This window comes from Xenopus laevis, chromosome 2S (genome assembly GCF_017654675.1).
Source record: "Xenopus laevis strain J_2021 chromosome 2S, Xenopus_laevis_v10.1, whole genome shotgun sequence".
NCBI lineage: Eukaryota > Metazoa > Chordata > Amphibia > Anura > Pipidae > Xenopus > Xenopus laevis.
In genome coordinates, this window is record NC_054374.1 from 126,971,499 (window position 1) to 126,985,819 (window position 14,321).

The 14,321-nt window shown below is 39.1% G+C and overlaps 1 protein-coding gene across 4 annotated transcripts in view; it reads left to right on the forward strand.

The window, feature by feature from the left end:
- Positions 1-14,321, forward strand: part of prpf40b.S (pre-mRNA processing factor 40 homolog B S homeolog) — a 32,450-nt gene that overhangs the window by 14,595 nt on the left and 3,534 nt on the right. For all 4 annotated transcript variants that reach the window (XM_018249972.2, XM_018249973.2, XM_041584364.1 and 1 more), the window contains 12 exons: positions 547-658; positions 1,622-1,686; positions 2,656-2,820; positions 6,241-6,349; positions 6,640-6,790; positions 7,418-7,551; positions 9,788-9,902; positions 10,438-10,529; positions 11,232-11,348; positions 11,447-11,584; positions 12,148-12,243; positions 12,349-12,510. In XM_018249972.2, the coding sequence (XP_018105461.1) occupies positions 547-658; positions 1,622-1,686; positions 2,656-2,820; positions 6,241-6,349; positions 6,640-6,790; positions 7,418-7,551; positions 9,788-9,902; positions 10,438-10,529; positions 11,232-11,348; positions 11,447-11,584; positions 12,148-12,243; positions 12,349-12,510 (1,456 nt within the window). The remainder of the gene's footprint in view (positions 1-546; positions 659-1,621; positions 1,687-2,655; positions 2,821-6,240; positions 6,350-6,639; positions 6,791-7,417; positions 7,552-9,787; positions 9,903-10,437; positions 10,530-11,231; positions 11,349-11,446; positions 11,585-12,147; positions 12,244-12,348; positions 12,511-14,321) is intronic.

Here is a 14,321-nt window from a genome sequence, read left to right on the forward strand (position 1 = left end):
TATGTAGTCAAAGTTTTTTTTAAAGAGACAGTACTTCAACTATCAAATGGTCGAACGATTTTTAGTTCGAATCAAAGGTCATAGTAGCCTATTCGATGGTTGAAGTACCCAAAAAATACTTCGAAATTCGAAGTTTTTTTACTTCGAATACTTCGAGCTTAGTAAATGTGCCCCTTACAGTCTAATCTCAGCAGTAGGTCAGGTAGGTGGGATGGGTAAGAGGATCAGACAAACTCTTTTGTGATTCTGGATATTGGGTTGTATGATTGTGTTATAAATTAAGAGAAATTAAGAGCAGTAACACCGAAAGATGACTCCCTGCAAAGAATGCTATTAAGTGATATGCAATAGTTATTATCTCTCCTTTTCTCTCTCTCTCTCTCTCTCTCTCTCTCTCTCTCTCTCTCTCATATATATATATATATATATATATATATATATATATATATATATATATATATATATATATATATATATATATCCATGTTAGTCTGTGTCACATGTCACAATTAAATATTTCTGTCATCTTTTCTTTGCCTTTTGCAGCGATCTACTCAGAACTGAGGATGGGGTTATGGTACAACCAGAAAAGAGGTCTTATAGCTGGAACACAAAGGAGGAAGCAAAGCAGTTCTTCAAGGAACTCTTAAAGGATAAGGTGTGCCTTCAAGTCCAATTTATCTCTTTTAGTTTGTTATAAATAAAAGGGAATCTCCCTGTGTTATACTGTGTATTTCAGCATTCACTGGGATGCTTCACATGATTTAGTATGAGAAACCGTACTAATAGGGCTCATTTATGAAAGCATGTGCAAAATTGGAAGGAAATAGCCGTATTTTTGTACCCACAATGCACCATTTTCCACAGCAGATTTCCCCCAGTTTTATATAAATGTGAAGACTTTTTAGTAATTGAATTGGTAAATCATGTGGAAGTTGCAGTGTTGTCATTGTAAATGCAAATGGAATCCTTTCTAGAGCACCAGTTTGTGCTGTGTCAGAAATGACCCTAGCATGCAGTTCATTAGGTGCAAGTCAGTTGCAGGATAGGTCTAGCATGCAAAGGGGACTCCTCAAGGGAGTTATTTATTCCAGGACTCCTTTGCATCTGTGTGCCTTGAACATTTCACCTTTTGTACAATTTCATCAAATCGGGCTTAACTAGCTTGTTGGTGCAAAATTCAAAGACTGTGTACAGGTGCAAGTACCTTTTTGAATTGCATTTATTTGCACACATTAACTTGCACTTTTTTTGTGCTTTGCACTTCACTTACATTCATAAATAAATACTCATGTTATATATAAGTTGTGCAGTCTCATGTATTCACATATATTATGGCAGTAGTACTCACAGCATATTGAGGCGCTCATATATCATTTTCTATGCACACATATCATTTAGAAATCTCTCATATATCTGAACCTAAAAAGTAATTTTTGCTATTACAAAAAATTTGAGTGAAGTTTTTTGTAATGCCCTTTCTCTGTCAGTAAATGAATTCCCACAAAGACTCACCGATTAAGGGTTGCCACAAGTTCCATCTTTCTGAGTTACATACTGTGAGACCTGAAAGTAATTATCAGATTATTATGATTACTTTACAAATGAATTTCTTGTGCAGGGTGTCCCTTCCAATGCAACGTGGGAACAAGCAATGAAAATGATTATTAATGATCCACGATACAGGTAGGAGCTAAAAATTTATTGGATTGAGTTTTGAGGCTTAAAATGTCTTTGTGGTACTGATATATGTCCATGTGTGGTTAAACTTGTTTTTTCTTTCTAACATGAGAAATCATTTTGTAACACTCTGTAACTAAGCAAGAATGGTGTTGGCATTGTACTTATCTTAAATTATGTTCGACTACTTTGCCATAGCAGCAGCCTGGTAACAGTTAAGGAGCAAATTCCCATTTGTAAAATAATTTTTTAACAACCTCACGTTCCGGGAGATTCCTGAACCATGGAATAAAAGCACCATCCCATCAGGAGTCAGGACATCGCAAGACAAAACTTCACACCCTCCCACCGCTATAGCCTCCCCATTACCAGGTACCCTGGTTTTAATAGTGTCCTCTCAAAATCAGGAGGCTAGGACATGGCTTCAGTAAGGCACGTTGCATGGATACTTTGATCAGTGGTTAGTATCATTTACTGCTTGTCTAAGGTTTCTGCACCAAGATGCACTGCTGTGTTAGCTTTATTGTACTATACCAAATGAGAACACTGTTTGGAGGGTATTCACCTCCTTTCATCCAGTTACAGAGTCACTATGTAACCTGGCTATGGGAATTGTGTTGTCCCCCCAAAACATTGTTCTCATTTGGTGTGCTACAATAATGCTAACATCTAATAGTGAACCTTGGTGAGTATTGGGCCCCATTTTTCTAACTACATTGACTGGCTTGGGCATTCATCAGGCAGTCGCCCCACCAGAAGGAAAAGCTACCTTCACATAGGGTGTGCTCACATTTCTCCTTGAAACTTGGGAGATGTTATCTCCTTTCTACTCAGTCAATTTCTTGTTCAGTTATTGGTAACTAAAGTGCCTGGTGGTGTGGAGGAGAATATAGCGGTTGGATGGTCTACAAGTTTTCCAGGGGACAGTGATGTTGCCCTTAGCACTGGGTCCATATTTTATCCTTTTTTCCCTAGTGCTCTTCCAAAACTGAGTGAAAAGAAGCAGGCTTTTAATGCTTATAAAGCCCAACGAGAGAAAGAGGAAAAGGAGGAAACCAGACTTCGAGCCAAAGAAGCTAAAGAAAAACTGCAGCGCTTCTTGGAGCAGAATGAGAAGATGACTTCAACCACACGCTACAAGTAAGTGCCACTATGGGTAGAATATATTGGACAAACATTCATATTGAATACAGATTTACTTAGAATGATTATTCCAGCGCTTTGCTTACTGAATATTAGGATTTATTTAATGTGCTGAATATGCCAGAATTTTAGAGCAGGGGTTCCCAAGACATCGATCGCGGTCTACCAGTTGACCAATTCGAAGTTCCTGGTAGACCACGAACTTTAAATGCATAGGGCAGAGTGGGCGGTTATTCCTCAGTCACGTCAGCAGTCAGCGGCGCATGGTCCTGCTCTGCAATGCTCCAGTACAGCAGGCTCCCCAGCTGACCGTTCGCTCGTTCGGTGCCTTCTGAAGCCAGTGTTAAAGAGTAGCAGCAACCGCAGCACGGACCTTACTGTACCCACAGGTAAATGCTTGGCTGCTAGAGCAGGAAAACCAGCGTTGCTGTGTGCCTTGTGCCTTTTTGTATGGACAGGAGCGACAGAAGGCACTGGCTGTATCCTTCTGCTCCCTGGCTCTGGCAAGGCAACTGCTGCTAAGTTATGGCTCTTTGGGTTGATGATTTACTTGTGTTTTTACAGCCCATTCAGGCTGGCGGAGAGTAAGACCAAGGGATGGACTCTGGCAGGCAATTAGTGTCTTCTCCCTGGTCCAAGTTGGCAGCTGCTGGCTTGTCTGTGCACAACTGACTAATTGAATGAGAGATTCCTCAGGCAAATTACTGCAATTATTCCCATCCCATCTCAATTGCCGGGCTGAAATCAATCAGCAACTGGAGCAGGATTGATGCAGAGTTTTGGGCTTTGCCACCAAATCCCTAAGAAAAAGGGAGTAAAAGCCAAGGGATTATCTACTAAAATTTAAAGCGATAGGAACAAATTAAAGGACAGTCCATCTTGCCGTGTAGCCTAACTAGCGTTGATTATTTTCTGTTCTGACTTCTTACTTAAAAATTGCAGCGAAATATTTCTTAAACATCCTTTAACTGATTACTTTCTATGTTTCATGTGTCTAGTTCTGGGAGTGAATGGTATTGCCTTTCTACCATCCTGATATGAGTGTGGTATTTATACATGAAATTGCCTCTGTGCCATCCTGCTGAGTTCTTAAGGTAGATCTCATGATGGCGTCAGGTGGCAAGAGTAGATTGCGAGGTGACAAAGTCTGGGCACCTTCTTTTAGCGGCTACAACCACTCACTGCTAAAGACTTGATTCTATGGGTCCTGTTAGATACTTGAAATTTGTAAAGCAGAGTGTGTTATTGTTTTACATATAATCTTCCATGATCAGCCTGTGGTGCTTGTGCTGTAGAAGATTGAATCCTGAACATCATAAACTCACAAAATTAAGACAGAAGCCCAGTGTGACAGCTCTAGAGCAGTGAGATATTTTTTGTTATAATTTGTGGGTAACAAGAAATGGACACTTGCACTTAACATCGTTTTGTCACTTGTACTTAATCTCCACCAGCTCTGGCAACATTACATTCCTTCAGAGATTAATGTAAATTACCTGTAAAACATATGCATTGCGCTTATATCACATTGTTGCTCGAAGTTGCCTCACAAGGCAACTTTGGAAGGCTGATTTGCAATTGGTTTTCATTTTTTATTATTTATGGTTTTTGAGTTTTTTTATTCAGCAGCTCTCCAGTTTGCAATTCAGCAATCTGGTTTATAGAGTCCAAATTACACTTTCAACCATGTACTGATTTGAATAAGAGACTGGGAAATGAATAGAAAGGTGAGTTATAAAAACTAGAAATAGCAATGACCCCTATTTGAAAGCTGTAATGAGAATAAGGCAAATAATTAAAAAAACATATAAAGGGGGGAAATGAAGGTCAATTGCAAAGATGCTTAGAATAAGACATTCTATGACACACTAAAAGTTAACTCAAAGCTAAACCGCACCTTTAAGACAAGACACCAACTGATTTTTAATTATTTAGATCAGGGCTGTAGAACTGGAGCCCTGTGGACGGGATGCTGACTCCCATGGATTTTTATGGTTCTGTCTAGATTTCTGCAACCTTTTATTTTTTAGCTGTCTCCAACAATTCCTTCTTTAAAGGGATTCTGACATGATTTTTATGATGTATTTTTTATTTCTAAATAACACTGCAAATAATTCACTCTACAATATAAAATGTAATTCCTGAACCAGCAAGTGTATTTTTTTGGTTTAATATTGGTGTGTAGGCAGCTATCTCAGGTTATTTTACCTGGACATGTGCTTTCAGAAAGAGCCAGCACTTTAGGATGGAAAGTGCTTTCTGGCAGGCTGTTGTTTCTCCTTCTCAATGTAACTGAATGTGATGCAGTGGGACCTGGACTTTACTATTGAGTGTTATTCTTAGATCTACCAGGCAGCTGTTATCTTGTGTTAGGGAGCTGCTATCTGGTTACCTTTCCATTGTTCTCTTGTTAGGCTGCTGGGGGGAGGGGTGATATCACTTCAACTTGCAGTACAGCAGTAAAGAAAGAGTGACTGAAGGTTATCAGAGCACAAGTCACATGACTTGGGGCCGCTGGGAAACTGACAATATGTCTAGCCCCATGTTAGATTTCAAAATTGAATATAGAAAAATCTGTTTGCTCTTTTGAGAAATGGATTTCAGTGCAGAATTCTGCTGGAGCAGCACTATTAACTGATGCGTTTAAAAAAACATTTTTTCCTTTAACCTGTTTAGAATTCTTCTACTCATGCCAGGGGTGGTATGCCAATGGGGCGAGTTGAAACTCAGGCGGCAGCACCATAGAGTTAACAGGGGTGGCTCCTGGTAACTTTAAAGGAACAGTAATGTCAAAAAATAAAAGTGTTTTAAAGTAATGAAAATATAATGCAGTGTTGCCCTGCACTGGTAAAACTGCTGTGTTTGCTTAAGATAGCAGATAGCAGATAAGCTCTGTCTGTCTAATGGTGTTATCTGTTATCCATTAGTTAACCTGTGCCATATAGCCGTTTTTCAATTTCCGCCGTTGCTCCACAGCAGCTTGTTTATGTGAACTATAGTAGTGTTTCTGAAGCAAACACATCAGTTTTACCAGTGCAGGGCAACACTATATGATATTTTCATTACTTTAAAACACTTACACCTCCTTACGCTAGCTTATTTCCGCAGCGGTCAGCTTTTTAAAAACCGCGCCGTGTACCGCAGCAAAAATCCACACATGTGTCCATAGCCTAATTAAAAAATTTCTTACATATATTCAGTTCTGTCTCCATGTCTGTCTCCATGCATTCCTGCAAGCCTCCTCTGATTCTCACATCTCTTCCATAGGAAACCTTCAGAAGTGAATTTAAAATATTTCCTATGCATCATTAGTACAGGATCTGACTTTAGAGAGCATTAATGTACCCCTCTCACATGCATATTGTATTGCTGATCATTTTTCTGTAGAACCATATAAACACACTATCTGTTTCACAGAAAAGCTGAGCAGATGTTTGGAGAGCAAGAAGTTTGGTCTGTTGTCCCTGAGAGAGATCGTAAGGAGATCTATGATGATGTGCTCTTCTTCCTGGCAAAGAAAGAAAAGGTATAGAGGGCATTGCAAATGGAGGGTCATTGTTACCATGGAGCACCACAATAGCTGAATGTGTTTTACCTGCATAATGGCATGGCCTCTTGTAAAATTAAATTAATCATTACCACTGAGTATTTAGTAGGTGTTTGTATTCTGCTTACATGCCTATGAAACCTCTTAATGTGCAGGGAGCGAAATGGTTCATGAAATTATAGAATCCTGTCTATTATGCTTAGAAATCTCCTGTGTTCTTGAAGCCTGTGTCTGTAGAAGAGGTTACCTGCATGTGTGTCCATTTTTAGGAGCAAGCAAAGCTGCTAAGGAAACGCAATGTTCAAGCTCTCAAGAATATTTTAGACAATATGACTAAAGTTAGCTTTCAAACCACGTGGTCAGAGGCCCAGCAGTACCTCATGGACAATCCAATCTTTGCTGAGGATGAAGAGTTGCAGAGTAAGTCCTTTTATATGTTTTAATAAAGACCTAAGCTTGGTGATTTTTTTATTATTATTATTATTATATGTAATACAAGACAAAATTATTGTACCTGTTCTAGTAATTCATAGCAACCAATCAAATATTTGCTTTTAAATAGGTGGTCAGTACATGTTACCTGCTGATTGGCTGTTGAGTGTTCCTAAAACTGGAGCAACCATTATTATATTGTCCTTACATTGTACTTAATCAGCATCTCAGATGTGTTTGGCCAAGCAGGTTATTAAAAAATATTTTGCACTGTAGTGGTTGTTTAAAATGCTATTAAATGTTAGTTACATATGGAAGCCATATCTACCTAAAGTGTTACACATGGATGCAAATAATGGAGAAGAGGAATATTGGGTGCTCACAGTAAGTATGTATGTAGTTATAAAACACAAACCTTATTTCATGGTTTGTTCGTTTTTTTAAATCATTCTGGTACCGTGCGTGCTAGGGATAGTACTTCTGTTCCAGCTGAAATCAAAATTAATAGGGTCATGCTGTTATCACTGAAACATAGTAAGTCGTAGAGTTCTGGAAAGCTGGACAGATAATGTATACGTCTTAGTCATTTATTAATTGTAAGCCATTTTATCCAAGATATGGATAAAGAAGATGCGCTTATATGCTTTGAGGAACACATCCGTGCACTGGAGAAGGATGAAGCAGAAGAGAAGGAGAGGACCAGGCTCCGAGAGCGACGGCAGCAACGCAAAAACAGAGAATCTTTTCAGGTACTCTACATATTTACATTTAAGATTCTGTGTCCATACCAAAGCCTGCTTGCACATTTAATGTTAACCGATTTAGTAGTGCCAAAAGCTGTTATAGCTTTTACTTTGTTAGCTCATCATATCTGTATTGTGCACTTCAGAGTAATGATATGCAAAGGTACCCCTTTAAGAGGCCCTTCATTCAAAAGCAGTTTTTTTCTATAGTAAAAGATATTGTAATTCTAAGTAAATTACCAATAAATGTCCATTAATGTTTTTTAAATGTAATTGCTATTGCTTTTTGCCTCCAGGACTGCAGCATCCACCATCAGTAATCACAGGACCCCATTCTACTATTAAGTTAGTAGGGTTTGCCCCTTCCTCCAAGGGGTCCAAATATTCACCTACTGCTTAACTGGGCACCATGGAATGGGGCCCCAATAAAAAAATGCTCTGTGGATGGAAACAACATTGATTTGCCCAATGCATGGCCCTTTATGCCAAAACTAAACCCAATGTTGCTCCAAACCCAACCACTCCCTTTCAAGCCCTGTCCACTTTGTGCCCCAAAAATTACACCGTTGCAGCTCTTGGGGCCTCTTTCTGCAATGGGTCCTGAAACTGTAGTACCCGTCTGATGCCAACCCTGATGCCTGCTTCAATCATCTGTGGAAGAGAAATTGTGTCCAAATTCATGTGCTTTATGAGTTGGAGAGCCATATAGGAGATGATTAAGATGGTGATAGAGTGTTCAAATTGCAGTGTGATGGCCATTTGTAAAGGCATAAAAAGGAACAGTGACCCCAAAATTTTTTAAGTATAAAATCCCTTGTAGTCCCCTCCACTAATACTACAATCCTGAACAAAGTTCACAAGTTTTAATGCTTTATTCAAAAAATACCATGCTAAAATTCTGCATTTGTAAAAGTTTATTTTTGGCTAAAACTTAGTTTGCTATTTACCACAGCATGGCAGGGAGTGAAAGGAAATGGGGGGCTGATGTACTTTTGCATTTTATTGAAGGGTCAAACAGAGATCAGCTGCAGGACATGTGCTTGTGCAACACATAAACTTGTGAACATATGGAAACATTGAAATGTGCTCATAAGCAGACATGTGCATGCGGAATGTCAATGTTATTTAAACTACAGCTCCCAATCCCTTTATCATCACAACTCAACCCCAACTGGGAGATTAAGAAATGCCGTCAAGACCGTGCTCAAACAGTAGCTCAGTAGCTCAGCAGATTTGTTGTTTAAGTATGGAACTTGTGCCTACGAGACATACAGAGAAGTTCAGATATTTAAAACCACCTTTATCTCTCATGTTGCCGATTAGTTTTAATTTGCTATCATTTGGTAATCCTGAAGCAAATAACTGAATATAGATATCATAGCATTAACAGTAGCACTCTCTATGAGTCTCCCACATACAGCTGAGATATGTAAAGGCAGAGGGAGGCAATAATTATCCTTTCACTCATCGACTCTAGAAATTGACACTAGCTAGCTGCAGAAAGAAGTAGGCAGGTTAAATGAAAGTGTTTTCCTCTTGAATAACATACAGTATCACATATGAATTTTTTTTTTACTGTCTCATTGGGGGACACAGCAGTGCATAGTGTCTTAGTTTCCAGTGAGTTCCTTCCTCCCTAGTAGCGGGGATCCCTTGGTATGCACTTACAGTATATGAGAAATAAAGGGGATTTATAAATATATAATACACAAAAGCCATGAATATCCTCTTAGTGATGTCATCAGTTATAAACAGATATAATTTTGTCACATGACTCACTAAAACTTGTGTATTATAATAAATAAAATACCCCTTGTTGGAAAATATGAGGATATTAGAAGTAAGCTTGTAGTTCCATGACCTGTAGGTCTTCGGCCTCGTGTTTTTATATGGTCATGAAACTCCTTGTTGACTTAGAATATCCTTATATTTTACAATAGGGGGTACTTAATTCACTATATAATTTCACGTTTGTTCCTTAGCCATGGTATCAGGAATGGGTTGTGATTTTTTCTTTATAGCGCTGTACTGCCTTCTGATCGGGAGGCTCTTTAACCTACTTTCATGCTTCCTCCTTACAAACTAAGAAAAAATATTTATTGTTGAGTACATTAATCTTTTGATATTGTGAGTGCAGAATGGCGGGAGAGTCCTTGTTGGTACATAATCCTGATGTCACTGAGTATGTTTCCATGAACAGTGGGAAGAGTACTTGAACATAGAATGTACTTTCACCTTACAGGTATATCTTGATGAGCTCCATGAGACTGGCCAGTTGCACTCAATGTCTACCTGGATGGAATTGTACCCATCTATCAGTACAGATTTCCGCTTCGCCAATATGCTGGGACAGACAGGTGATTCTCAGCGTGATGTCCATTTGTTTTGCATGTTCCATAGACTCAGACACTGCTCTTCTAAATGTCATTCATTTTGCAGAGAACTTTAGTGGAATTTGTGTAGGACCTTATTAAGAACTTGTATTGGTGTATGCTCATTCGTTTTTGTTCTGAGAACAGCTTTATAACTGAAGAATGCAGCCACAGATTTCCATACAAATCTGAAAATTTAAGCTAATATTTTATAATTTGGTGGCCAAGAATTATTTCTGAGAGCCGCCACAGTGTTCTCAGTATATCCGCCCTTTTACTTCTGCTTTAAATGCCCATGAGCTTTGCACAAATTAATATGAACGTCTTTAAGAATGAACTTGGTGGGGGTGATGTATTGTAGGTCCTATTGCAGCAATAAAACTAGGAAAGAATGCTAAAGCCACAGGAACCTTCTAGAATTAGGTGCCAGTTTACATTCAGAGTCTGAATTTAGTCAGCTTTGAGTTCTTAGCCTTCTTGGTTATCTTATGTTTTATTTATTTGGGTTTTGTCCACTTAGGTTCAACGCCTCTAGACCTGTTTAAATTCTACGTGGAAGAACTGAAGGCTCGCTTTTATGATGAAAAAAAGATCATTAAAGATATAATAAAGGTGAGAACTGTTTGTTCACCCCAAGACCAAGTCTTCTACAACAACATCCTAGACATCTACAACTGAGCTGCTCTCTGTCAACTATATTAAAGCTATTGAAGCAAATACAAATATACAGAGTGCCTAAATCGACTGTCTAAATCAACCCATGACCAGCTGGTCTATATTGCTTTATATATATTCAGATATAGGAAATGGTAAGTAAATGGCCATCCTAATTGTTGTGGAACAGCCTGTAAATTAGACATCATTCTGCAGCATGTATGTTGATGTATTAGTGAATCGGTTATGGGAAAAACACACAAAAGTGTTTGTGTTGCGACAATTTAATTGCGATTAAAACAGTTTCCCTGGCTATTATTGAAATCTGTTTAATGGCACATATAGTTATTCCACCTATTTGTTACCACGTTGATTAATAGACATGGTTCAGGGCCAAAATGTATGGAATCGCTCCACACTGATTTCAACAGCAGTGTCTGGTGAGTGTTGCTCAGAATTCCACTAGTGCATATTTGTGAGCAACAGTTGCCTGACTCGCATGCATTTCATGATTGCAGGAGACTGAGGAGCAACTCTGAGCATTTTATTGCTTGTCTAATGTGCTATTAGTTGCCAAAAGTGCCAGCATGTCTACTTGAGCTAATGCCCTAGAAATATTTAACTTGTGTATTATGTGGCATTTTCTTGTGCTACATCCAGGATCGCAACTTCAGTGTGGAGGTAAACACAACTTTTGAGGACTTTGCACACATCATCAGTTTTGACAAGCGGGCAGCAACGCTAGATGCTGGAAACATTAAACTGACATTTAATAGTGTAAGTGACTTGGGGCAGCTGGCACAGGGGAAAGAAAGGGGAGCAAAGGCAAGATGGGGAGAACCTTAGGGCTAACTTGTTTCTCTTGTTTGGCCTAGCTGTTAGAGAAAGCTGAAGCTCGGGAACGTGAGCGTGGAAAGGAGGAGGCCCGCAAAATTCGAAGGAAAGAAGCTGCATTTAAAAGTATGCTGAAGCAGTCTATTCCACCTCTGGAGACAGACAGCGCATGGGATGAAGTAAGAAACCCTTTCTCAGTGGGTAACATTGTTTACAGAAGCAGGGTCAACTGGAGTTATTCCAAAGTTTGCTGAACTACAAATCCCAGCATCCCCCCAATGCTGTTGTAAATGCCTCGTTTTTGTGGCAACCAATCTCCGTAAAAACGCCTTCCCTGAATAAGCTCCAGCTAAAATGAAAAAATGCCGGCGCTAATCACACGTGACGGTTCGTTTTCCAAAGTTGCCTCACGAGGAAACTTTGTGCAACTTCGTAAAACGAAACGATGTGTGTGATTAGCGCCGGCGTTTTTTTCATTTTAGCCGGCGCATATTCAGGGAAGGCGTTTGGGGAGATTGGTTGCCACAAAAACGAGGCATTTGCAACAGTGTTACCTTACTATACTTCACGTGTGCCAGACTGGATATGTACAAGTTGCCTCAGGAAATACACGGAAGTGGAAGGTAAGATTTCAAGGCCAGTGCATTTTGATGAGGTGCCTGGGGAAAAAGTTTGTGAATTCTAACTTCTCCCAATATTTATTAACAACTAAGAAAGTCTAACCTTGTCTGTGTCTCTTTAGGTGAGGGAACGCTTTGTTGGTGATCCTGCCTTTGACCAAATTACTGTGGAATCAGAAAGAATCCGTCTGTTTAAAGAATTTGTTCATTCAATTGAGGTGATTTCCCTCCAGGAACCCTTCTATTACCTTTCTATTTATATTGTACTTTATGGTGAAGTTATTGCTGATGCATTTGCATTTTAACTATGTACCAATCTCTAGAATGAATGCCAGCATCACCATGCCAGAAACAAGAAGCACTCGAAGAAATCCAAGAAGCACCATCATAAGCGTTCACATTCCCAGTCCCCGAGTTCTATGGACAGAGCAAAGAACAAAGGTCAAGAGAATGTCCAAGGGTGGGACAATCCTGCAGCAGAGAAGGTGGGCCCTTTTACTTGGTGTTCTCTGTGTGGCACTTGCATGTGAATAATGTAACCTGTACACAAATCTTGAGGCCAGCGCACATAATAAAAGGACACAAGAGCACACACAGTTTTAGAAAGTATGCACACAAGAATATTTTTGAGCGCACAGCCAAGAAAAACATCTGGGAACATCTGACGTCTCCTGAGGATGGGTACACTGTAATTGTACGTTCCAATAATGTAAAAAATACAATTTTAAAGTTGTTTGTAAATGTAATTGCCGTTGTGAGCAGTATCGGCCTGTCCCTTTTTATTCTCTGCACTGGCGGCTCGGACGTTTGGTACAATGTAGCAGAAGCCGGCTGATTCACACATCCAGGTTAGGTTGACTTCTGCTACAGCTTCTGCTTCTCTCCAGAGACAGACATACTGCACTGAATTACATTTACATATAGGTTTAAAACTCATAGAGAATGGATACTGGAATATCCGTGGATAAGAACTTGGTCAAACGCAGTACATTGTGCTTTTATGGATCCACTACATGTTTCGAGCAGAGAGCTCTTTTTCGAGTGTTAACAGTAAACACCACACAGAAATTGAAACACTCTACCCCACCCCCAATTAGTGTGTAAAGGGGTTGTGGCCAGAGATGTGCACATTCACAGCCTTTCAGTGTAATAAAATAGTCCATCCAAGTAGATAAGGGAGAAAAAAAGTCTTTATCCTCAGGAACATCTAAAAGGAAATAACTCAACACTCACCCTGGCACTGCAAACCACCTGCCTAGAGCTCAATTTGCTTCACATAAGGTTGAAACAATCTAATTATAAAGGGAACTACCTTGCCGTAGTAAATTAATTTTCAAAGAAATTTTCAAAAGTGAAAAAACTGGGACTGGGACCTTTATTATAATGGTTTCTATTGTCTTTTGTATTTACTTGAATATAGCTAGGCCGAAAAATTACCCTTGGCAGTGGCACACTAATTGGGGGTGGGTAGAGTGTTTAAATTTTTGTGTGGTGTTTGATTCTGTTAACACTTGAAAAAGAGCTCTCTGCTCGAAACATGTAGTGGATCAATAAAAGCACAATTTTTATACACCACCTAAGCAAAGAAGCCTTCTGCTGCCCCCTGGTGGTGACTATAGTTATTGTAATATAGTATGTCTAGAATTGTTAGATATGCAGTTTATTATCTGTCATTTATATAGCATCTACACATTTACTTAGCACGTCACAAAAATGATACATCATTCACTTTTGTCCCTACCGCAACAGACCTATGATTAGTATCGGATTCAGACACAGAAGGGTCAGTTTTGTCTGATGCAGATCAGAGGGGTGGTTCTCTTTCAGTTAACATTTATGTTATAGAATGGCTAAATCTAAGCAACTTTTCAGTTTGCTTTTATTTATTTTTTTATTTGCCTGCTTTTTTCTAACTCTTTCAAACGGGGGTCCATCTATAAAACAACTGCTCTGTAAGGCTACACATTTACTTTTATTTCTAATTTTTATTACTCATCTTTCTATTCAGGCATCTCCTATTCATATTCCAGTCGCTTATTCAAATCAATGCATGTTATTTGAGCTAAAAAAAAAAAAAATGCTAAAATTGCAAACTGTAGAGCTTCTGAATTGAGAAAGCCAATCGGATGACTAGAAAAAGGTCATATTTTGGTGTGGTTTCCATATCCTCCCATTGAAGACAAATATATTTCTTGTGTTTTGTGCTCTGCACAATACCATACTTGGTATTGTGCAGAATGATATTCAGTTTAGAGGTATGGACTGTTCTGTGCTAGAAATCTGTAGCTGCATATAA